Raw genomic sequence first — 25,302 nt, forward strand, 5'->3', positions numbered from 1 at the left:
TGTGAAAGAGTGGAAAGTTTCCACGCAGTTGTGAAAGAGTGGAAAGTTTCCACGCAGTTGTGAAAGAGTGGAAAGTTTCCACGCAGTTGTGAAAGAGTGGAAAGTTTCCACGCAGTTGTGAAAGAGTGGAAAGTCTCCACGCAGTTGTGGAGGAGTGGAAAGTTTCCACGCAATTGTGAAGGAGTGGAAAGTTTCCACGCAGTTGTGAAGGAGTGGAAAGTTTCCACGCAGCTGTGAAGGAGTGGAAAGTTTCCACGCAGCTGTGAAAGAGTGGAAAGTTTCCACGCAGTCGTGAAAGAGTGGAGAGTCTCCATGCAGTCGTGAAAGAGTGGAGAGTCTCCACGCAGTTGTAAAATGGTGGAGAGTTTCCATGCAGTTGTAAAAGGGTGGAAAGTTCCACACAGCCACGAAGTATGTTCATTGTCATTGTCTCTCCCACGTTTCACCTTTCCTATTTTTTCTTTCAGGCGATCTCCCAGTACGATGGTCCCCAGACCGCTCTCAGGGGACCTCCTGGTCAAGGAACCAGGCCTCACCTCGAAGGCCAGCCTGCACTTCTTGGGGGGTATTTAGCCAGGCGGCTGTCCGATGCTCTCTAGCATTTTGGGGGGTACTCTGGGTTCGGGCCAAGTCCGAGCTCGAAGCCCTCCCCCGGACAGCACGCCAAACACGCATTCAAAATTACTCTTTAAATGATATGTAAGTGTGAACTCGTGAAATGATGTTTTATTAACAAAGTTCGGGAGGAGCACTTTCAGATAATAATCACAGGTGGAAGCACTCAGCCATTATACACAGGTGGAAACACTCAGCAATTATACACAGGTGGAAACACTCAGCAATTATACACAGGTGGAAACACTCAGCAATCAACCATGGGAGGGTACATATAGACTCAGCAGTCTTACCACGATCCATTGACAGTTTGTAGCATCCCACCACCACCCCTTCTCCACACTTCTAGTTCTAAAAAAAACACTTACACAGAGGGGGGTACTCTGGGTTCGGGCCAAGTCCGAGCTCGAAGCCCTCCCCCGGACAGCACGCCAAACACGCATTCAAAATTACTCTTTAAATTATATGTAAGTGTGAACTCGTGAATTAACATTTATTTATGGTTAGGGCTGTAGAGTTTGAGAGAAGAGAGAGGTGCGTTCCTTCACTTAGACATGAGTGGAAAGACACCGTAAGGATAGTGTTCAACTAGCTCTGGCCCTATTTACTTTACGTAATCTGCAAAAGTCATTCACAGCCATGTTCACTCCGGTATTTTGCTTGATGGTTTTGTTTTCACATCATACATGTGTTTTACAGCAGAAATTCGATGCGGCTGAGCCGGCGCATAATGCACATCATAACCAAACGTTATGTGATTGGCTTATGTTTACACCAATGATTTTAAACTTCAGACAAGCCAATCCCACGAGAAGGAAAACATTTGTCAATTATGCCCAGCCAGACTCTGTCTATGAAGCATAGCGAATTAGCAGGCACATGGGAGTTTTCCTTACACAAACATGTTCTCAGGGCAGAAAGAAATATGATTGGTTCACAAAAATGACCAATGAAAATGCAGAGGAGGCGGGTTCAACATTCAAAAAAAGCGCATTTTTGAGTGAGCGTTAGTTAGCACTGGAGTGAGAGGATTACGTGATTACCGTATACATTTTTCAAAAGGTACGATTTTTTATTTATGTATTTGGTAACCTTGATTTGATATTTTGAGATAAGTTAAGTAAAAAATACATAAATAGTAAGCTAACAGTCGGTAGCACGTTAGCATTATCTTATTTAGCACCAAAAAGACGTGTAAAAAGACATGATTACACATTCTTCAATGGTACGATTTTTTTTATTTATGTATTTGGTAACCTTGATTTGATATTTTGAGAAGTTAAGTAAAAATACATAAATAGTAAGCTAACAGTCGGTAGCACGTTAGCATTATCTTATTTAGCACCAAAAAGACGTGTAAAAAGACATGATTACACATTCTTCAAAGGAACGATTTTTTTATTTGGTACCCTTGAATTGACATTTTGAGATAATTTAAGTAAAAAATACATAAATAGTAAGCTAACAGTCGTTAGCATGTTAGCATTATCTTATTTTGCACCAACTTGGATGTCGAGCGTTGATCTAAAACTTTTAATCAATGTTTTTGTGTCAGAAAACTGACTAAATACATGATCTGTGGGGTGTTTAAAAGTAAGTTGCTGCAGAGCCACTATTTTGCTTGTATTAATCACAGCTTCTGGCATGTTTGGTGGCGTTAGGTTATGTTGCTGCTCTTAGGGCAGGAAAACTGTGCTGTATTAATCTGAATGTCTGGTGTCCGTGGCGTTAGGTTATGTTGCTGCTCTTAGGGCAGGAAAACTGTGCTGTATTAATCTGAACGTCTGGTGTCGGTGGCTTTAGGTTATGTTGCTGCTCTTAGGGCAGGAAAACTGTGCTGTATTAATCTGAACGTCTGGTGTCGGTGGCTTTAGGTTATGATGCTGCTCTTAGGGCAGGAAAACTGTGCTGTATTAATCTGAACGTCTGGTGTCGGTGGCGTTAGGTTATGATGCTGCTCTTAGGGCAGGAAAACTGTGCTGTATTAATCTGAACGTCTGGTGTCGGTGGCTTTAGGTTATGTTGCTGCTCTTAGGGCAGGAAACTGTGCTGTATTAATCTGAACGTCTGGTGTCGGTGGCTTTAGGTTATGATGCTGCTCTTAGGGCAGGAAAACTGTGCTGTATTAATCTGAACGTCTGGTGTCGGTGGCTTTAGGTTATGTTGCTGCTCTTAGGGCAGGAAAATTGTGCTGTATTAATCTGAACGTCTGGTGTCGGTGGCGTTAGGTTATGTTGCTGCTCTTAGGGCAGGAAAACTGTGCTGTATTAATCTGAACGTCTGGTGTCGGTGGCATTAGGTTATGATGCTGCTCTTAGGGCAGGAAAACTGTGCTGTATTAATCTGAACGTCTGGTGTCGGTGGCGTTAGGTTATGATGCTGCTCTTAGGGCAGGAAACTGTGGTGTATTAATCTGAACGTCTGGTGTCGGTGGCGTTAGGATATGTTGCTGCTCTTAGGGCAGGAAAACTGTGCTGTATTAATCTGAACGTCTGGTGTAGGTGGCGTTAGGTTATGATGCTGCTCTTAGGGCAGGAAAACTGTGCTGTATTAATCTGAACGTCTGGTGTCGGTGGCGTTAGGTTATGTTGCTGCTCTTAGGGCAGGAAAACTGTGCTGTATTAATCTGACTGTCTGATGTGGTGTTATGTTATTGCTCTTAGCTGCCAAAGACAAACTTCTGTAATTGTTCATTAACAAAGTACCAATTATAGTACGAACTTTTAACACCTGTGTTAATATTTGTGATGTGTTAATATATTGTCATTATGTCAACTTATAGCCCTCTCTTCAAGGGGAATTTCTTTTGGAGAAAAATGAATGGTAAGCATAACACTTTTTAATTATGTGGTGTGCTTTTCATGGAATACCATTTACACAATAAAAAATGTCTTTCCAATTGATGTATGACAGTAGACATGTTCTGTATGTTTATGTATATGTTGAGCATATTGTTTCACCATTTTGTTTATGTATATGTTGAGCATATTGTTTCACCATTTTTTACTTATGCAGTCTTAAAAATTATGAAGTCAGAAGGACTACATAGAGAATCCAAAATTGGACAAATTGGTCCTTATCCACTTTATGTGAAAAGTTTTGAATCACTAATAGACAACAACAAAGTGTCTGATGAGGTAAAATTTCTATTGTTTTATAACTTCTGTTTCTATATGAAAATAAACTTTATTGCATGGAAGTTACTTTGGATATACTTGTCAGATACACTTTTTAGTGTTTAAAGGACAAGTTCGGTATTTTACAATTAAAGCCCTGTTTTCAGATTGTTTATGATGAAATAGAACGGTTTTGACTGAAATTTCGACATATGCGGCTGCCCCGAGAATTTTCGGGTGTTTGTTGTTTCACCTCACACCTCTCCAATGGGTGCATAGGTGCACTGGAACAATCCTTCCAAAAATGCATTAAACTTTCGTTTACAAAGACGTAAAACTCACCGAGTGGTGGTCAAGGGTGTTCACTGATATGCTCACACAAAAATCGCTGCAAAAGATGCTTTCCAACAGCTGTTTTACCATTCGTTGTTAACTTGTGGACCTATTTTTCCAAACGCTTCACACCCATACATCCTTCCGCTTAGAGCTTGAATAATAGACACTCCAGCACAGGTGGTGGTGCTAATCCAATTGCAAGAATAGAAACAAAGTTCCCGGCGTGGAGTAATACCGTACCTCACAGCACATCTAATGCAAGTCAATGGAGTTGACAAAAACTACGATAAAACCTGTTGGAATGCGTATTTTGCAGTGATTTTTTTCGGCAGCCGCATATGTACAAATTTCAGTCAATAAACAATCTGAAAACAGGGCTTTAAGTGTAAAATACCGAACTTGTCCTTATTGGAATGCCATTCCCACTTTTCCTAATAGTTTTTTTTCTTTCATCAATGCTCTTTGTCAGGTCATGGATGCCTTGTTTCACCTGTTCAGCATGGTAACACATTAATTCTGGATGTGTGTGTGTGTGTCTGTGTGTGTGTTTAAAAGATTTTTAGCACTCAATATAAATATCAATATCATGTAATATTTATTAATCATTTAGAGGCAACCTGATGTTCTGGCTATTAATACCCACACCCTGACTGATATTCTGGAAGGGAAACCAAGAGCAAGCAGCCGTTACTTTACCAAGGTAAGAATTACTCCTACAAAACTTAATTCCCTGTTCTAACTGGGTTAACCAAGCAAAGTTTAGGATCACTTATTCAGTTTATTTACATTTTTTTCATTTAGAGATTTTAGCATAATAGTAAACCTGTCAAAACAATGGAATATCACAATTGTGAAAGTGACATCTGCATTTAACCCATCCACAATAAATGGGAACACTCACACCGCAAATAGTTAACACACATACACCAAGACATGGGGCAGCCATCACTGCAGTGTTCAGGTAGCAACTGGGAGTAAGCAAGGGCACCTCAGTCACTAGGAATCGAATCAGCGACCTTTGAGTGAGAGGTCAGACTACTTAACCATTAGGCTCCCTGCAAACATGCCACTGCGGGGCCCATGTTGGCTTTTTGTGGGCTAGGGCCAGCCCACACTAAACCAAAACAGGCCCAGTGCGGGCTTGCCCAGTTGAGGCCCACAACTTTGGGCTCACACTAGGCTCTCTGTGAGCAGCCCACACAGGCAATCTGCCCTAATTAAGGCTATGATGGCCCAGTGTGGGCCAAGCCATTTGGGCCCAGAACAACTTTTGGACCATAGGGCCCATGCAGGTTTTGTGTAGGCAGTCCATGCTCTGTTTGGCTACTTTAGAAAATGCAATGTGAAATTCAATACGACCTCATAAGTCTGCACATTGAAATTGGATTGTGTCTACAAGTCAATGCATGATTCCTTAAAACCCATGAACAAATCTTACTTTAAAAAGATGATTATTTTTACTGGATATAATATAATATTTAAAACAGGGTCCAAAATTAACGGTGTACCAAGCAAATATGTGGTAAAAATCTGTCTGTCTCATAATTAAAAAATCTACCACCCTAGTTTATTTAGAATACTGCATATCAGGAATAAAATTAATAATTCTAATTTATTTGTGAAGCTAAAAATGTTACTTTTCCTGGAACTACTTTTTTGGCTGAAGAACGCTAATAAGCAGCATTTGACTCCTAAGTGCCTTGGTGATATATCACTACGCACTTGAGAATCACATGTCACTTATCAACACCTAATTGCCTTCAATCAACTGGAATTCTCCTGATTCTGAGGTGAGTTTAGTTCTAAGTTAATCCATTATCTTTGGTGTTTAAATATTAGCCATAGTGTGAGTTCTGCTGGCACTGTATTTCAGTATGCTTTCTTTCTCCAGAGTAGTGTTGTGCAATATGACATAACAATATGGACATAACTTGCAGGCATGAATTGCATTCTCTGGTGCACTTGTCGACAACACAATGTACTGTTGTCAAAATTAACATTTTGTTAAGAATTTTAATTTCTGATATTTAAAAATTTTGATTATTGTAATGGTCTAGAAATAGCAGATTTCGTGTTTAGACATTAGGTTATTAAAAATGATTGTGGTACTACAGTATAACTTGCCAGCCATGAAAACATTTTGTCCATGTTTTTCAGTTTTTTGCAACGAAAGTGACATGATGTACATTAATGTATTGATGTACTTAATTAAATGAAATTATAATTACATTTCCTATCTATATCAGCAAAATTAATATCATTCTTCCTGTTCTTTTGCATAAATCAATATTATTTCTTTTAAAACACCTACTGCATACGGCTAATTATCAAAAAGTCCTATTTTATCATAGGTTACGACATGACTTCCAGGAGTTATTGGACTAAGCGCCGGCACACATTAAGAATCTTGAATTCTTTTGATTCATCATCTTCAATTCAAGAGATTAATGGAGGTGAAATTTTGGGAGAAGTTGAACCTGAATCCAATCTGGCCTTGAATGTCAATGATAATGATGAGGAAGATTATGTTTTCATGGATTGCCTAAATTCATTTGATGACTGTGGCAACATTAGTGATGAGAGTGATACTGTGGAAGATAGTGATAGTAGTGATGAGGGTGAAGATGAGTGTGAAAAACTATCAAAGGTGCTATGTGGGTGGGCTCTGAGGAATGATGTGCCACAGAACACCCTCTCAGATCTTCTTCATGCATTACAGGAGTTCCATCCAAATTTACCCAAGCATGCTCGCACCCTGCTACAAACTGCAAAAATAGCAGCCAGTGTTAAAAACATCAAAGGAGGTGAATATATACATTTTGGCATTCTCACTTACCTGCAGACAATTTCAACAACTCTCATCAACAATGTTAGCAACACTATTGACCTCCTAAATAATGTTGATGGTTTGCCCTTGTACAAGAGCTCTAATTTGCAGTTGTGGCCAATTCTTGGCAAAGTGTCAATTGAAAAGAAACCTTTTGTTATTGGAATTTTTGTGGCAATAGCAAGCCTCTGGATTTGGAGCAGTATTTATCTGACTTTGTGCAGGAGGTAATTGACCTTGAGCGAGGCTTTGAGTTGGCAGGAAAGAACTTTACTTTAAAGATTGACTGCTTCATTTGTGATGCCCCTGCAAGGTCATTTATTAAAAACATAAAGGGACACAATGGGTATTTTGGGTGTGAGCGCTGCACTCAAGAAGGAGTCTATGTTAAGAACCACATGACTTTTCCCGAGAAGACAGCAAAACTCCGCACAGATGATCAGTTCTTTAGACAGGAGAATGAAGATCACCATAGGGGCAACTCTCCCCTTGCACAGATTAACATTGGCATGGTTACAATGTTCATTCTAGATTACATGCACCTTGTTTGCCTCGGGGTGACTCGCAAATTAATTTCATTTTGGATGAAAGGGGATTTTTCTTGTAGGTTGGGCTCTCAGGCAGTAATGGCTATCTCTGCGAGATTGCATCAGCTAAGGCAGCATATGCCAATCGAGTTTCAGAGAAAGCCACGAACATTAGCAGACATTGACAGGTGGAAAGCCACTGAATTCCGCCAGTTCTTACTTTATACGGGCCAAATTGTTTTAAAAGACATCCTTTCCTCTTCCCACTACAGGAATTTCATGAATTTCTCCATTGCCATGTACTTAATGCTATGTCCTGCCTTGTGTAATTATTACTGTGACTACGCGGATGCCCTCATGAAACATTTCTTAATTGAATTTGAGCAGTTATATAGTGCTGAAGAATTGGTGTATAATGTACACTGCTTGACACATTTGGCTGATGATGTTAGGAGGTATGGAGCTTTGGATGGAGTGTCAGCTCTTCCATTCGAAAACTATATGAGGAAATTGAAAAAAGCTTCTCGCAAACCACAGTTTGTTCTTAAACAAATATTTAACCAAATTACACTTGAAAGGACATTTATGTCAAAAAAATCAAAGCAGACAGACAGCAACACACCTTTGTTGAAAATGAAACACTCATGTGGTCCAACAATACCTAACCTGCCTCACTGCACCCAGTATAAAAAATCTATCTTTCAACAGTTCTCCATTGCCACAACCACTGGGGACAACTGTGTGATGGTTCAAGGAAATTTGGGACTGGTACAGAACATACTATGTGATGAAAAGACTGATACAAAGTACATTGTGTTCAAGAGGTTTTCAAAACTGGATTCCCTTTACTCCAGTCCTCTAGATTCAAAAGACATTGGTGTTTATAAAGCAAGTCATCTAGAAACTACAGCCGAAATATACTACTTGTCAGATATAACAAGGAAATATGTTTTGATCCCAACAGACACAGAATGGGCAGCCATTCCTTTCCTCCATAGCTACTGAGTTTTTTGTTATGTAAATATTCATTTTCAGTGTTTGTTTTTTTGCCTGTTAAAGGATAAATAAATGGCTCTGTACAACATTGTGGAGTTCCCGGATAACTCTGTAGGGATTGTGAGCAGCAAATGGCTAAATGAGCACTCGTCCATAACTCTGTGGCCACCTTATACTGACCCTGGCAAACACAAGGCAGCTTTGTTGACGCATGAAGTTCCTGGAGAAACATGGAAAGCACATGAAATCCGTATTTTGGCCACAGCAGGTAGATTTTCTCTCAGAATTTTTAAATACAGTGAGCAACGCATGAAAAGTGTCAAGAAAACAATGCAAGACCTATTGACACACTTTTTTGTTTCTTACAGTGGATTATGAAAAAGCAAGATATAAAGCCAAAATGGCAGAAACAAATTTAATTATAGCAAGTGAACCTGAAGAATTAGATCGCAGTCAGCGGTCAAGACAGTAAGTGTTGTTCTGTTGCCTTTACTACCCAGTTAATATATATTAAGTTAATTTATTTAAAGGGAAATTTCATCGATAGAAACATTCATCTTTATTGAAAGTGGGTCATATTTGTAGTCAAAATGTAACATAAATTTAGAATTTTGTGCCTATTTGAAAGAGAAAAGATAGAACGGCACATTTGTATGGAAAACCACAACTCCCACAATGCACCACAATGCACAGCCCCGCAAGCCGCTCCCACCAATCGGAACACCGCTCAGATATGCTTTTGTGTACATAAACGCCACGTTAGTATAACAAAGAAAATAGAAACACTCACTTTATAGTCAGAAATCTGTTTATTCCTGCAGGCTTTGGCTGTCGCGTCCAGTTTAGGATTCTAAAACATGTATTCAGGACACCGCTGTCCATATACGGTACGAAGCTTGGGTAGGAGGAAGCTTCATTCAGTTTCTGATATATTTTTGAGTGTGCTTGTCCAAACATGTATATTCCCGAAGAAGAAAATGCCGCATCCTGCACACAAATGCGTCCACCGCACAATATGTATACTCCACACAAACACCACACAATATGTATACTCCACAGACGTTCTGGCTCACCACTTGTGCTCTTAAGCCAAAACACGTCTATGAAATAAAGGCGCGCAAAGCACCTCTTCTTGCCCAGGAATATTCACCAAACAAACGTCCATATCCTGATCTGATGCGGAAATGTTATACAGAAAGCACACAGCAAGAGTACAGGCACTACTAGTCCGCTCAAGCTCGAACCAGTCCGGGCTTCTCTACGCAGCAGAGGCCGAGAGTTGCGGCGTCTTCCCCAGGCTTCTCTTCGCAGCTGAAGCCCAGGCTACGGCCTACTCCTCGGGCTTCTGATCCTCCATCTGCCTCAGCTCTTTTACTGTGGCTCATAAAGGTGCCATGAACAGCGGATAATAGCATCACGCTTGCGAAATCAGCCTCTTCCATATCATATCGAATACCTTCCGCTATTATTGTAACATGAAGTCTGGCTCACTCCACAACGTCTGTTAGATTAGCATAAAGATGGCGGTTTTATCTGTAATAGGTCTGTAGCGTTAGTGGGTCCCACCCATAGCCCCCACCTTGGAAAAATTAGGAATGAGTGTCTGTAGTCTTTCACCCGCGAAAAAGAAACACCAGTTCCTTCTTTCAATGATGCAAAATGACAATTTTTACATCATTGAAAGAAGGAAGTGCAACACTGAAATCTTTATTTCTCCCATCACAGGGGAAACTGAGGGAATGATGCATGAACATTCAAAAACATGACTAGGGTTCTAACAATACAAAGCTTAATGCAAATTGGTGAAGTGTCCCTTTAATATAAATTCTAGTACTGGTGCATTCTTAGTTCTAAATGTTGTGAACAAGATCATGGCAGCAAAATATTACTATATCTAAATATAGTATGAGCCAGTTATTCTGTTTATGTGTGTTAAAATGCATTCTTGAATTGTTGCTCCTCATTTTTGCAGACCTACCAAGCGCTACATGGATCTTGAGCCTAAACCGGCACCACCGAAACTGCAAAGACAGTCACATACAATCAAAGCTGCAGTTTTACATCAGCCACCAGTCCCACCACCACCCATGGGTTTACCACCTTTTGGTCATAACTCTCTGGTCCCTCTGTCTCCAAGGCACCTTCCACAAACGAGTCACCTTCCACCAGCGGGTCACCTTCCACCAGCGGGTCTCCTTCCACCAACAGGTCACCTTCCACCAGCGGGTCACCTTCCACCAGCGGGTCTCCTTCCACCAACGGGTCACCTTCCACCAGCGGGTCACCTTACACCAGCGGGTCACCTTACACCAGCGGGTCACCTTACATCAGCGGGTCACCTTACATCAGCGGGTCACCTTACATCAGCGGGTCACCTTACATCAGCGGGTCACCTTACATCTGAGAGACACCTTACATCCGAGAGACACCTTACATCCGAGAGACACCTTACATCCGAGAGACACCTTACATCCGAGAGACACCTTACATCTGAGAGACACCTTCCACCTGCAAGCTGTCCTTCATCTGAAGGGCGTCCTTTACCTGCAGCCGTTCCCCTTCCTGTGAAGCACTCTCTATCAGCAGGTATGTTTAGTAGGCTGTAAAAATGTAGTTACACCTCTCTAGCCTCAAGAAGCAAAGGCATTTTTTAAAGGGATAATCCACCTTTTGTCATATTAAACTATGTTATTACCTTAACTAAGAAGAGTTGATACATACCTCTATCGCTGTGGCGTGCAGCGACACTTTGATAGCACTTAGCTTAGCCCAGTTCATTCAATGGAACCAAACACAGATGAAGTTAGAAATGACCAAACACATCAACATGTCCCTATTTAAAACGAGTAGTTATATGACCAAGTATGGTGGCACAAAATAAAACCTGACTCGGCGCAGTAAAAAGTCACACCTGACAAATCTGCTTTACTAGTCCCTCTCATAATGAGAGGGAGAGTTTTACTGCGCAGAGTCGAAGTAATCCCCAAAGTGCTATTCTGCAATACATTATAGTTACCCTTTATAACCCGCTTTGAAATGCCCCACATTTTAGTTTGTGCCACCATATTTAGTCGTATAACTACTCGTTTTAAATAGGGAAAACGTTGATGTGTTTGGTCATTTCTAACTTCATGTCTGTTTGGTACCATTGAATGAACTGGGCAAAGCTAAGTGCTTCCAAAGTGTTGCTGTGCGCCACAGCACTTAAGTGCATGCACTAAGATGATAGAGGTATGTATCAACTCTTCTTAGTTAAGCTAATACCATAGTTTAATATAACAAAATGATTGAGTATCCCTTTAATGTTACATCTTGTAATAATGGGTATTTATTGAATATTGGTTCTTCCTGAGAGAACAACCCACTGTTAATATTAATTTATTTCTTATTACGCTAGGCATTACATGACACAATAATATTTGGAGTTTATCTGTAATGCTGCCTGTGGCTTTTGTTTTACCCCAAATCTGAAACCGAAAAGAACTTGGGCTGTTCGGATTTGGGTCATTTTGGTCTGCAGACATACAGAAATCTAGGGGCACACTGTTTGTGCACATTGTAACACTCTATTTTGTTAATCTGCTAAAACAATGTTTGTGTTCAGTTTCAATTTTTTTTTTCAGGTATTGAGAGATATATAGTCACTACATTAGAGGAGATAAAGGACAGACTGACCATGCTAGAGAGAACTGTATCCAGAATCTCACGATCAAGCACAAACGACATCACGTTGCCTGATGACATCATATTACCCATTCAAAGCTACCAGGACATGGATATTTTGGAGCAAAAAATGGAAGATCATCAATGCCGGAATGATTTGGTTTGTCAACAATATCTCTTCTCAAGACTGGAAATACTTTTTAGTATTTCAAGTATTTATTATTGACAGAGCTTCCGGCTCTAACATACACTAATGGACCAAAGTACTATTTGTTACACTTAAATGGCATGCTATTAAAAAAACATATCCATTGACCCCTTTGCAGTTGCAACAACATCCACTCTTCTGAAAAGGAATTGTACAAGATTATGGGGGGTCAGTGGAATTTTAAGCTCATTCATCCACAAGAGTGTTCTTGTGGGTGTAATAGTGTCCATATAGTTTATCTGCAGTCTGCAGGGGCAGTTGCACCCTAGTGGTTAGAGAGTTGGGCTTGTAACCCAAGAGTTGCCATTTCGAGTGTCACGGCAGGCAAGTTGCAACTTTGAGCAAGGCACTTAATTGCTCCCCAGGTGCTGGGATAGCTGCCCACTGCTGTGGGTGTGTGTTCACGACTCACTGGGATATGTTAAATGCAGGAATAACATTGTGTTGCATACTTGACAAAGCTTGTCACTTTTACTTTCAGTCCTTTGCCTGGAAATTGACCCATTGTCATATTGATCAACTAGTGATGCTGTTCTAAGCACTGCAGCTTCTCATCAAAGTTTTGCATAAAAATGTCATTTGCATTTGACAAGAAGTCACCCCCCAAAAAATTATTTGAAATGTAAGAGAACCTAGTGACAAAGTCCCCAAACTGTCACTGCAACTGACTTTCTGCCAAGCAACACATATATGTTGTTTGATTTCTGTTTTTACAGTCAAATCTTTGATATCTAAATTAATTTGAGAATTATGTAGTCAGATTTTTAAAAAAAATTGAAAAATGTTTGTCCTGAAACTATATTTTTCCAAATGCAAATCACTTTGTAATTTTTTTTTCTTCATGTTAGACTGCCTATCTCGGAACCATTGGTGGGTGTAGTGTCCAAGTGGCAACAAGAAGAATATTATCAACATTGATTGGCCATTCTCTAGCCACTCAGTTGAACTGGAGTGGCACAAATCAAAAAAGACCATTTAATAACCTGAGGCTAAGGAGGGTTGTAACAGGTAAGCTACTAGCATGAGATATCATAGCATATATGAATTACATTCCGCACATAGTGGTGTTTCATATAGGCCCATTTGCTTTTCAGAGGCTGTAAGAAAATGCTCCTTTCAGCCAAGTCCTCTTGATTCCGAAGTTGAGAATGAAATTAAGGTGTGGTTGCGGAATTCAAGAGACAGAGCAGGTGGACGTAAGGAGCGCTACCACCGTCAGCTGAGTTGAGACCTTGGGGGGAAAAGTGACCTCTGCTGAAAATGTTTTTTTTTTTTCAAAAGTATCCATTTGCAAAGCTTTATTTTTTTGTTCTGTTTTTTATTTGCATAAGTGTACCTTTTCAGGGTGTTGATTTAAATTGAAAGTTTCTTGTTTGGTGTTTAATAAATCCATTTGCTTGAAATTCCTCTGACTGCTGTACATCTTTGACAATAAAAACATTAGTTATGTGGTGCCCAAATCCATTTCAGATGTATAATACTGTTTTTCTCTAAGACTGAAGTTGTAGCAGCCAGAAAGTATTTATAGTGTAAAAGATGTATTGTTGTAGATTAATCGTGCAGGCCCTATGTGGGCCTAGTGTAGTCTTTATGGGGGCTAAATTAGGGTTGCCCTTGCAGAGCCTTTGTGGGCCTTGTAAGGGCTTCCTGGGGGATAAATAAGAGCTGCCCATGCAGGGCCTGTATGAGCCTAGTGAGGGCTTTCTGTGGGCCATGTGAGGGCTGCCTGTGTAGGGCCTGTATGAGCCTAGTGAGGGCTTTCTGTGGGCCATGTGAGGGCTGCCTGTGTAGGGCCTGTGTGGGCTTGGTGAGGGCTTTCTGTGGGACATGTTAGGGTTGCCCGTGCAGGGCCTGTGGGGGCTTTTTGTGGGCTAAGTGAGGGCTGCCCATGCAGGGCCAGTGCTAAGGGGCCAACATTTTGCCGATGAGCAAAATCTCAGGGGCCCTGCACTAGCAGCCAGCTAGGGGCCCTAAGGCAAGCCCTAAGTAGGCCTGTATGGGGCCATCATAGGCTTGCTTGCAGGGCTACGACTGCCCGAAACTATAAATCTTCTTAAAGGTCCCGTTTTTCCTGATCCCATTTTTCAAACTTTATTTAGTGTGTAGGCCGGTTTGGACTAAAGCCCTCTACTTCCCGGTTGAATGACGTCAATATAGGAGCTTTTGACTAAGCTCCGCCCACAGGAATATGTCAGTCGCTAGCTAAGATCAAACAGCTCTGGCTAAGCTGCTGTCAAATCACAACACACTAAACAAGCTACACAATCAGAACTCATTACGTATTTTTGAAGGAGGGACTTCATAGAACAAGGAAGACATCAGCCTGTTTTTAGGACAATGAAAACAGTGCTAAAGAGATGAGTAAATTGTATGAAAAATACTAGCTTTTTGAACAGAATTGAAGGAATGTCCATGTATTTTGGACTCTATTTTTGTCAACAAGTCATTTCAAACTTTGAAACAAAACTTTAGATTTAAAAACATTTTTTTAGAGTGATCCTAAACTTCTGACCTGTAGTGTTTATGTAAACATTACTTGCTTGTCTCATTCCAAGTTACTTATTAATGAGATTTTGCTGCGAGTAGTAATGTGCACAATAAACATTGGCCCCGTTTTCTATTTTGCTGTTTTTATATAATATATTTTTCTAGCACTGCAGTATTGTTGATCATACTATTACTTACTTAAATTCACTGGGGGAAGAAGATGAACAGTACTACAAATTAGCAGAAAATTGGAGGTACAACTAAAAATATTCTATCTATCTATCTATCTATCTATCTATCTATCTATCTATCTATCTATCTATCTGAAAATAAGTATTTGACACATCAGCATTTTTATCATTAAGGGGATTTCTAAGTGAGCTATTGACACAAAATTTCCCCAGATGTACCCATCAAGCCAAATATTGAATTCATAAAAAGAAATCAGAACATTTAATTATAGAAGTTGAGTCCAAATAAATAATGTGAAATGACCCAGGGAATAATTATTGAACACACTTTATTTAATACTTTGTAGAAAAGCCTTTATCGGTGATTACAGCTTCTAGACACCTCTTGTATGGAGAGACCAGTCGTCTGCATTGCTCAGGAGTGTTTCTGGCCCATTCTTCCACACAAATGCTCTTTAAATCTTGAAGGTTCATTGGGCTTCTTTTATGAACTTTGATCTTCAGTTATCTCCATAGATTTTCTATGCGATCATTCTTTCCTTGACCTTGTGTTTGGGATCATTGTGATCATGGGATCACACTGAAATGTCCACCCTCTTTTCATTTTCAGCTTTCTGGTAGATGGCAGCAGATTTTTATCCAGAATGTCCCGGTACATTTCTCCATTCATCATGCCATTAATAATATGAAGTCTGCCAGTACCCTTTGCTGAAAAGCAGCCCCGAACCATGATGCTTCCACCACCAAACTTAACTGTTGGGATAGTGTCCTTGGGGTGGTGGGCAGTGCCATTTCTTCTCCAAACAGGGTGTGTAGAATGACTGCCAAAAAGTTACATTTTGCTTTCATCTGACTATATAGTCTCCCAATAATCCACAGGCTTCTCCAGATGCTCTTTCACAAACTTTAACTGAGCCTCAGCATGCTTTTTGTTCAGCAATGGAGTCTTGCGTGGTGAGCGTGCATGGATGCTGTGGCGGTTCAGTGCATTGCTTATACTTTTCTTTTAAACAACAGTACCTACTAATGCAAGGAGTGGTTCTTGGCTCTTGGAGAACTCTCCAGATTATTCTTTGGACTCCTCAGACAGGGATCTTACGTAGAGCACCTGATCGTGGCCGGTTTATTGTGAACTGATGCTCTTTCTATTTCCGGATAATGGCCCCCACAGTGGTCACAGGAACATTCAGCATTCTGGAAATGCACCTATTACCATTCCCATTAAAATGCTTTTCAATTTAAGATTACGAAGATCTTGAGAGAGTTCATTGCTTTTCCCCATCATAAAGTCTTTTCTGTGTGCCTCCTGGTAGAGCCCTGCACGGGCCAAAAACTCCAGCCCTAACCCGGCCCGAAGTGTTCAAGCCCGACCCTACCCCAGCCCGACAATGTCTGCAATTTTTTCAGCCCGAACCCGACCTGACCCGAGACCAATATCAATCACTTTTAAGCTCTCTCTGACGCACGCGCTCTTTGATGCGCGCGCTCTCTCTCTCTTGGACGCGCCTTCTCAAACATAATAAGAGGTGAAGTATAGCTGTAGCCTACAGAAATGCTTATTGCTTTAATGTAGGGAGTTATAATAGTTAATTGTTCACAGTTCATATTTATGATCTTATAGTCCATTTAAAAATGTTTGTACAAACTGACTGTATTCTTCAGAAAAACACCAAATAACTTATCTTCCCTTACCTGTTGCTGTTCAGTGTGCAATTAATTAAAATTAGTATGACGTTAATTTTTAAAAGTGTGTGAGGTCCGTGCACGTCCTCCGCTAGCAACGCATAAATAGCAAAAAGCGCAATCGGCTAAACAAGCATTAAATATTAATATGACATTGATTTTTTGTTTTTATTAATTTATATTCACAAAACTTATCAACAAAACATCCATTAAAATTTAGAGACAAATTATATGAAACGAAATTCATTTTAAAGTAGCAAGAAAAACTTAAATTAAACTAGAAAATAATGTCTGACCCATTACAATTCTCCATTCAAATTGACTTTTACAACGCCCTATATGGCGTTTAAAATAACAGTCTATCTTTCGTAATAAGCTAACTAAATTTAAACAAAACATAAACAACACAAGAATATTCAAACCCAACAATACTCAAACATAAATATAAAACAGACATTATCTATAAGGATACATAAAACAATCTGATAGCGTTTATAATAGCTGGTTGGTAGATGTTTACTATTTTTGGCAAAACTTCCGTTGCAAACCATTTACCTGAATAAAAATAATTTTTACTTTGAAAATTATGCGCTGTCACATTAACATGAGCTGTTCGTTTACATAAGACTCCATCTACGCTCATTTACACTCAGCGCAGTCTGAGTTCTCAAACTAAAACAGGGTCTGCAGTTTTTGCAAACAAATCCGTTTATGAGGGTCGAAACGGGTGATGTGTAAATGAAAGGCGTAACATAGCAAAAGTAACGTTTTAAAGGAACATTAATGTAAACATAGCCTCAGATGCGCGCTGTCTCTGCTACACACGCAAACACACACACACAATGAGGAGAGACGCTAAAATAAGCCCGACCCGAGCCCGGTCTGTAAAAAAAAAAACGGCCCGAGCCCGGCCCAAATAGGCTTAGCCTGTCGGGCCCCGACGGGCTTGCAGGGCTCTACCTCCTGGGTAATGAGAAGCCTTTATAGGCCATCAGTTAGGACTAAAGCAGCTGATATCAGTTAGTACTGTTTGGGGGCAGGTCTTCTCTCTCAGTACTGGCATATTTCAGGTGATCTCCTGACTTTCTATGCCATTTTGCACCTTGTTCTCTTCATGTGTTCAACACTTATTCCCTGTGTCATTTCATTTATTTTGAATCAACTTGTATACTTAAATGTTCTGATTTCTTGTATGAATTCAATATTTGGCTTGATGGCTACATCTGGTGGAAATTTTGTGTCAATAGCCCACTTAGAAATTAGTTTGGCTCCGCCCTCCTACGTGCTTCCGCTTAATTTTCATTTAGCTTCAGAAGTACGTCTGGGACTGCTGTGTAGAGTTTCATTTTCTCCTGCAAAAATCTGCAGGTCCAATCAGCGAACAGAGGGGAGTAGCTAAGAACAATGACGTTGAGGTCGTGCGTCAGTTGTAGTTCAGTAATGGCAGCGGAGAAAGACATGAGAAAAGCTATTCAGTCCATTGATGCAAAACTGCCGAATATACAGAAGTTAAAGCCGGAGCAAGAACAATGTTTGCTAAGTTTTGTTGGTCTGATCATTCTGGCTTGTTGTTTCCGGCCGGTTTCGGCGCATGATATACGTCACGATCACACGTTAGCGATTGGCTATGGCAGATCCTGAGTGACTCTGGGCAGATCCAATAGTTTTAAACTTCGGAAGTAACGCTTTGCAATGGAATGTGGCCAGACTCTCTGTACAAATGAAATGAATGTACGAGTCTGGTTGGACCAGGCTACTTAGAAATACCCTTATTGAAAAAAATGCTGATGTGTCAAATATTTATTTTCCCCGCTGTATCTATATCAAGGTTATTATAGTTTTGCATTTTTCATTAGTTTTTATTTTTATTTCGTTTTGACTTTTTGTTTTCAAATTCAGTTTAGTTTTAATTAGTTTTTAAAGTGGGTTTGCTAGTTTAGTTTAGTTTTTATTTTTTGAAAATGCTTAGTTTTAGTTTAGTTTTTATTAGTTTTAGTGTTAGTTTTAGTCTTTTTCGTAATTTGGGTTATTTGTCAGGGGCAAGAATTAAAAAAGGTCAGAAAAAGAATTGTGTGATAATAACTCAACAAAAAGTCATACAATTTTAGAAAATATAAAACCAGTTAAAAAATGTACATATGGGCACAAATATGTAAACAGTCTCAAGTTCAACACTCCACAGTAAGATGTGATGTGTGCCAGTAAAAAACTTAAAGAGCCAACAGACTTAAGAAGACATACATGAACCGCATGTATTCAACCCATTTTTGAGCCACAACAAGACATTTCTGTCAGATTGTCAGGGAGCTCAATCTGAGAAAAGAACATGACAAATAACCAGAGGTGGAAAGAGTAGACAAAAACTTTACTCAAGTAAAAGTACAAGTAACTAAAGAAAAAAATACTCAAGTAGCAAGTTACTTAGTAACTCTAGAGAAAAAAATATACATGCACACACAGTATACAGTACACACCACAAGGATCAGGACAGTAAAAGTTTGCTGTGGAGACCAGAAATTGGTAAGATGAATATCAGTGTGTCAGAAGTCACATTTTATGAACCTTTGATTATGTTTCAACACATACATGCTTTAACAACAAAGAAAAACAGCCTTTAATGATGACTTGTATGTTGTGCCCAAACGCAAAACTCAAAAGAAATGGATCAAACTGACACTACACACGTGTGAACAATTAATGCATTAGGACACAGTTCATCACTTGAACACTTCTGAGTCAATGGTCTCAACGTGGCCACATTAGATAGTTTAAAAATACAAACGTGTTGTGTCATTGAGTTGGAATATTGTGCATGTTAAAACAGGTGACATTTCTGTACTTTTGTCTGTTCATCTTTTAATGTTTAGCATTTCTTGACTCCACAGCAAACTGAGGATTTTTGCATATTTTGTCTGAAAACTTTTGAAAGGCACGTAGGCCTACAGTAGGCTATATATGTGTAAATTTGCAAAATACACAAACAGTACATATTAAAGAATACTTTAGACAAACACAGAATAGACAAGCATTTCTATGAAATTAACTTGTGTCTTAAGGTTGATGTATACAGCTTATAGCTGAAATATCAGACAAGTTAACCGACACAGTTTTGCATTCAGGTCTGAGGACATCGACAGTTTACACTTACATGAAATACAACTAATTTTAGACAAAACTCATGTTTTCTTATGTTGTGAATCTCATGTCACGTGTGTGTGTTGTGAGAAGCACTTACATTATACACAGTACAGTATACAGCGAATCAGACGTCAGTCAGTCATAGATGGACTTTCTTCATTCCGTCACGTGTACACAGTGCTTCTGGAGGTTGCGCGCGTTTAAATGTTTCTGACGACGAAAAGGTCGCACGCATATAATGGCGGGTACACGTGTGAAGCTTTGCTTTTAGTTAATCCAACACTCTTTATGTTCTGCGTGTTTCTAGACACAAGCAAAACCGCATCAGACGATTCAGTTTTTGAAGCGATTTAAACAATTCATTTAAACTGATTCGCGAACCAATTCAAACAGTTTGACCCGTTTGCTTTGTAAAGAATCGACTCAAAAGACTCATTTACTTGCAACACCCTGTAAGGAATCAACTTAAATGAGTCATTAATTCACGAATGTGTGTGTGACGCGCGAGTAAGAGACGCATGGAAAGGAATTTGAAGCTTAACGTAATTTGCTCTATGAAAGACATTAACAAAGACGAAAACTAAGGACATTTAATCTATAATTTTATTTTATTTTAGTTAGTTTTGTCAGACACACATTACAGTTTTAGTTAGTTATCGTTTTTTTGTAATGCCTCGTTTTTATTTTTATTTCAGTTAACGACAATGTTTTCCCCACCTAGTTTTCGTTTTTTCGTTCGTTTTCGTTAACGATTATAACCTTGATCTATATCTACATAAACCTTTGCTATGGAATGTCAACTTAACATATTTTAACTTACTGTGACTTACATTTTAGCATATTTGCTGCATCAAAAGGCTACCGGGGACCGTGGAAAAGAACAAAGAGGAACCATACCCTTCAGAATGACACTATTTCATGTGGCGTTTTTACAGCAGTGGTAAAAAATTTTTTTAACAACAGCTACTGATACAACAAATGTTTTAAGAATAACAACACTGTTCTTAATTGTTCGTACCCTAATAAATAAGTGAAGCTTGTTTTAGAAGTTGAGCTAAGCTTATGTACTTTTGTTATGTTTTTTTTTTTGGAACTTCTGAAGTTTGCTGAGGCTTTTTTAGGTGACACAAGGGGCTATCTTGCATGCTCGCCTGTACTGCAGGAGAGAGAACGACTGGGGATATTTCTATTCAGTTCACTTGGTAAGTTCCATGCACATATTTAGAGTTTCTTATTGGTTAGATCATGTTGAAAGAGTATTATCACAGCTAGCATGTGTCCTGTTACTTTAGATAGGTCTGGTATTTGTGGTATTTGTCATAGGATGGCATCTAGAAAGATCCAGGTAAGTGATGTAAATGACATTTTATTTAGAAAAAAGTAATCAAGTTTTGTATTTGTTTGTTTCTGCCTTGTGTGTTTTTGAAGCATTTGATTCAGCTAGGGAAATCTTGATTTAACCATTTTTATGGAAATGATCTTTATAGGAAAAATGTTCAACTTGTTCAGTACGTATTCATACAAAATGTCTACCTGGAAATCAAGAGGATGCCAGGTGCATTTTTTGCAAAGGTAGTTAAATTATGAACAACTTAACCTTTTGCAACATTATCAAGTAAACCTTTTATTTTGCATAGATGCATTTTACATCCTGAGAGATTAATGGATTGTAAAATTCTTACTAATAAACAAATTCTTTGAGAAGACAGCGCAGGAGAAATTATCCCAAACAGAACCAGAATTGAAGGGCAAGACAGCTCAGGACAAAACAACCCAAAGAACACAAGACCGGAGGAACAACATAGCTTAGGAGAAAGCAACACAAACTCTAGACATGAGGGACAAGACAGCTCAGGAGTAAGTAACCCCAACACCAAAAATGAGGGACAAGACACCACAGGAGAACGTAACTCAAACACCAGAAATGAGGGACAAGACAGCACAGGAGAAAGTAACTCAAACAGCAGAAATGATGGACAAGACAGCACAGGAGAAAGTAACCCCAACACCAGAAATGAGGGACAAGACAGCACAGGAGAACGTAACTCAAACACCAGAAATGAGGGACAAGACAGCACAGGAGAAAGTAACTCAAACAGCAGAAATGATGGACAAGACAGCACAGGAGAAAGTAACCCCAACACCAGAAATGAGGGACAAGACAGCACAGGAGAAAGTAACCCCAACACCAGAAATGATGGACAAGACACCACCGGAGAAAGTAACCCCAACACCAGAAATGATGGACAAGACACCACGGGAGAAAGTAACCCCAATACCAGAAATGAGGGACAAGACAGCACAGGAGAAAGTAACCCCAACACCAGAAATGAGAGACAAGACACCACGGGAGAAAGTAACCCCAATACCAGAAATGAGGGACAAGACAGCACAGAAGAAAGTAACCCCAACACCAGAAATGAGGGACAAGACAGCACAGGAGAAAGTAACCCCAACACCAGAAATGATGGACAAGACAGCACGGGAGAAAGTAACCCCAACACCAGAAATGATGGACAAGACAGCACGGGAGAAAGTAACCCCAACACCAGAAATGATGGACAAGACAGCACGGGAGAAAGTAACCCCAACACCAGAAATGAGAGACAAGACCGCACAGGAGAAAGTAACCCCAACACCAGAAATGAGGGACAAGACAGCACAGAAGAAAGTAACCCCAACACCAGAAATGAGGGACAAGACAGCACAGGAGAAAGTAACCCCAACACCAGAAATGATGGACAAGACAGCACAGAAGAAAGTAACCCCAACACCAGAAATGATGGACAAGACAGCACAGGAGAAAGTAACCCCAACACCAGAAATGAGGGACAAGACAGCACAGAAGAAAGTAACCCCAACACCAGAAATGAGGGACAACACAGCACAGGAGAAAGTTTTCCCAACACCACTGGACTTGAGGAACAAGACAGCATAAGACAGAGTGCAGGAGTTGAGGGAAAAAATAGCACAGGGCAAATCCAAGATAAGACAGGTAAAGTTCTAAGTTGAAACTTTGACAAATGAACAATTTCCTTAAAGGTTTGTGGAAATCCTGTTGAATCCTTTATTCTGATTGGCTGAAAAATGTTCCATGGATGTTGATTATTTTTCTGTATACCACACCTAACTTGTCAAATGTCTTAAACACCGCATGTGTGAGCAGTACGTCTTCGCGTAGCAGGAGCGTCACTGAAGCAGTAGTACTGCGATCGTTTTGGTGTCGGCTTTATTTTTGCTGTGCTGGTCACGCTCAATTAAAGTGCTTTAATTATGATTGTGGATTGATACGAAAAGTGTAATTTTAGATTAAATCACAAATGTGATGCCAAGTGTGTTGTAAACAGTCATGACTTTGAGACATTTTAAAGAAAGCAATGAAATATTTAAAACACACTGTAGCCATAATACTGCACTGTCATTCACTTTCTGCCCAGCACTTAATGAATCCTCATCTATCTTAACAATCTTCAGGAAAAACAGATACATCTATACTGTAAATCTAAATCTTGTGTTGAAGGGTTAGGAATGAAACTGATGTTAAGCTGTGCTGAATTACCACCTTGGGTGTGCATCATTTTTATTATTATTCAATCTCCCGTTGTTAATTATTCCTTACTTAACACAGTAAATCACAAAAAAATTTTAGCTGTGTTTTTGCTAGGTCACAAAATAAAAATACTGGTAAATGGTCTGTAAGAAGGGGTCAAATAAATCAGGATGAAGAATAAGGAACATATTATTTTTATAGTAGCCTACCTTTACAGTTTTCATTGCATACTTTTACTATTCTTTTTTCTGTCCTTCCAGGGGGATTTCTGGTGGAAAGTGTTTTGAAGGTTTCGGACTTTAACCAAACAAAAAGGTAGACTTTTTATAGGTAGACACATCTATGTAATTTAATGTTTCAGATACCTGGTTACATCAGAAGAACTGCAAAGGAGATGCTCCCTACCAGAATGCTACTCCGCAAACACAGTAGTGGCTTACCTACGGAAGGCCAAGGGCCAAAAACAGAAAATTACAGAGAAGTTGGTGGAGTTGGAGGTGACGCCCTCAAAGCGCACAAAGTTAACTTCACAGTGCTCAAAACTTTGTGAAGGTAAAAACAGACTAGCAGTCTTAGTAATTATTAAAGGCCATACTGACACCTGTATCCTTGTTTTGTGGTTTTAACTCGTAATTCAGATCTAGAAGTTCTATGTGTCCTAGCAACATGTTATTGTTATTTTTTATGTATGCTCATAGTTGCTGTAAACTTGCAGCAGCAATTCCAATGTTCCAGCAAGGCCCCTGATCTGTTACTTTAACCATGACATGTTTGTATAAGCAGAATTCACAACCAGAAAATATTTGCACACTTGATCTTTATAAATGTACTGTGTGCAAGTTAGACATCATTTCAAATATTTACATTGTGTCTAATTACTATATTTTAGATGAATGCAGCGATCTGGCTGGTGATTTAACATACTTGGCAGCAAAATTCATTCCCCAGAAAAAGGTGGCTCAAGCCTTGTTGGAAGAGGGGAATTTACATACAGCCATGGCCAAAACAGAAGACTGCAGGTAATCTAGTAATAAAATAACATACCAAACTTGACATAACCTGAATTATTAAATTATCCTAAACTAAATGGCTTTTGGAATTTTCACTTGCAGGAAGACATTGAAAGCTGTACAGAATGCTTTAGAGTCTAATTGGGAAACATATGATCTGGCAACACATGGTCTTGGGCCTGCTGTTATAAAAGGGACCTTTTCATTAATTGATTCATGCCTTAAAGAGAAAATGAGAGCACTAAAATCAAAAGACTCAACAGATAAGTAAGGCTTTTTTGCACTTTATTGTTGAATTGTTCAAATGCTTAAATGTTAATATACACAATCCAGAAGTATAATAAAAATACAAAACATTATCTGTGTGTTTTATTTTACAATTTAAAATGCTAGAAATATGTACAACAAATACTTAACACACACAAACATACACATACTAGCCTGCTTATAATGCCTTTGAGAAACATTAAATGTGAAATTAGCAACCAGCAGTTATTTTTTCCCAGATTGTTTTATCAGATTTTTTTGCATCTGCAGATCATAAATTGTACATACAAAGGACAACTCTTTAATTTTTATTTAGCCTTTTTCTTTTGTTTTTTCTTTTACAAATGTAATTCTTGGTGAGTACATGTCTGGCCTTTTTAATCTGTTGTCGATAGGCATGCAGGACAGTTATTTTTCTTTTTCTTGACTGAATGCTGAAGTTTGAAAAAACTAGTTTGTGTGCCCTCTCTAACATCTTGTACAGCTCCTTGTTTTCAGTGTACATGTCTGATTGGCTCCATTCAACAAGGTCTGTTAACATGGCCTGGAGTTTGGCTTTTGGCATTTGATTTGGTGTTTTCTGGCAATCTGAATGATTCGCAATCAACTCACAGGGCGTCGGTGAAACGTAGAGGATGTTGTGAACCAAAATACAAACACATGTTTCATAATGGCTATTTGCTATACA

At 39.3% G+C, this 25,302-nt stretch overlaps 1 protein-coding gene and 3 long non-coding RNA genes across 5 annotated transcripts; all 4 read left to right on the top strand.

Moving 5' to 3' along the window:
- The first annotated feature begins 1,492 nt into the window (after positions 1 to 1,492).
- On the top strand, positions 1,493 to 4,678 carry LOC141369176 (uncharacterized). 2 transcript variants are annotated; one of them, XR_012372741.1, is made up of 4 exons: positions 1,493 to 1,677; positions 3,398 to 3,438; positions 3,631 to 3,752; positions 4,537 to 4,678. It is a non-coding gene; the product is annotated as an uncharacterized lncRNA (long non-coding RNA). The 2 variants fall into 2 exon arrangements; XR_012372740.1 differs by lacking the exon at positions 1,493 to 1,677 and having other exon boundaries at positions 3,257 to 3,438.
- A 7,368-nt stretch (positions 4,679 to 12,046) lies between these two features.
- On the top strand, positions 12,047 to 13,685 carry LOC129426586 (uncharacterized). Its single transcript, XR_012372742.1, has 3 exons — positions 12,047 to 12,240; positions 13,137 to 13,296; positions 13,383 to 13,685. It is a non-coding gene; the product is annotated as an uncharacterized lncRNA (long non-coding RNA).
- A 1,175-nt stretch (positions 13,686 to 14,860) lies between these two features.
- On the top strand, positions 14,861 to 21,136 carry LOC141369005 (uncharacterized). Its single transcript, XR_012372461.1, has 3 exons — positions 14,861 to 15,029; positions 20,625 to 20,727; positions 20,890 to 21,136. It is a non-coding gene; the product is annotated as an uncharacterized lncRNA (long non-coding RNA).
- A 199-nt stretch (positions 21,137 to 21,335) lies between these two features.
- Positions 21,336 to 24,706, top strand: LOC141368895 (uncharacterized). The gene is made up of 6 exons (XM_073873687.1): positions 21,336 to 21,342; positions 21,493 to 22,782; positions 23,598 to 23,652; positions 23,699 to 23,889; positions 24,227 to 24,356; positions 24,450 to 24,706. Exons 1-6 carry the CDS (start codon positions 21,336 to 21,338, stop codon positions 24,616 to 24,618), a joined length of 1,842 nt encoding a protein of 613 aa, XP_073729788.1. The 3' UTR covers positions 24,619 to 24,706.
- Positions 24,707 to 25,302: the final 596 nt, after the last annotated feature.

This window comes from Misgurnus anguillicaudatus, chromosome 12 (assembly GCF_027580225.2).
Source record: "Misgurnus anguillicaudatus chromosome 12, ASM2758022v2, whole genome shotgun sequence".
Lineage (NCBI taxonomy): Eukaryota > Metazoa > Chordata > Actinopteri > Cypriniformes > Cobitidae > Misgurnus > Misgurnus anguillicaudatus.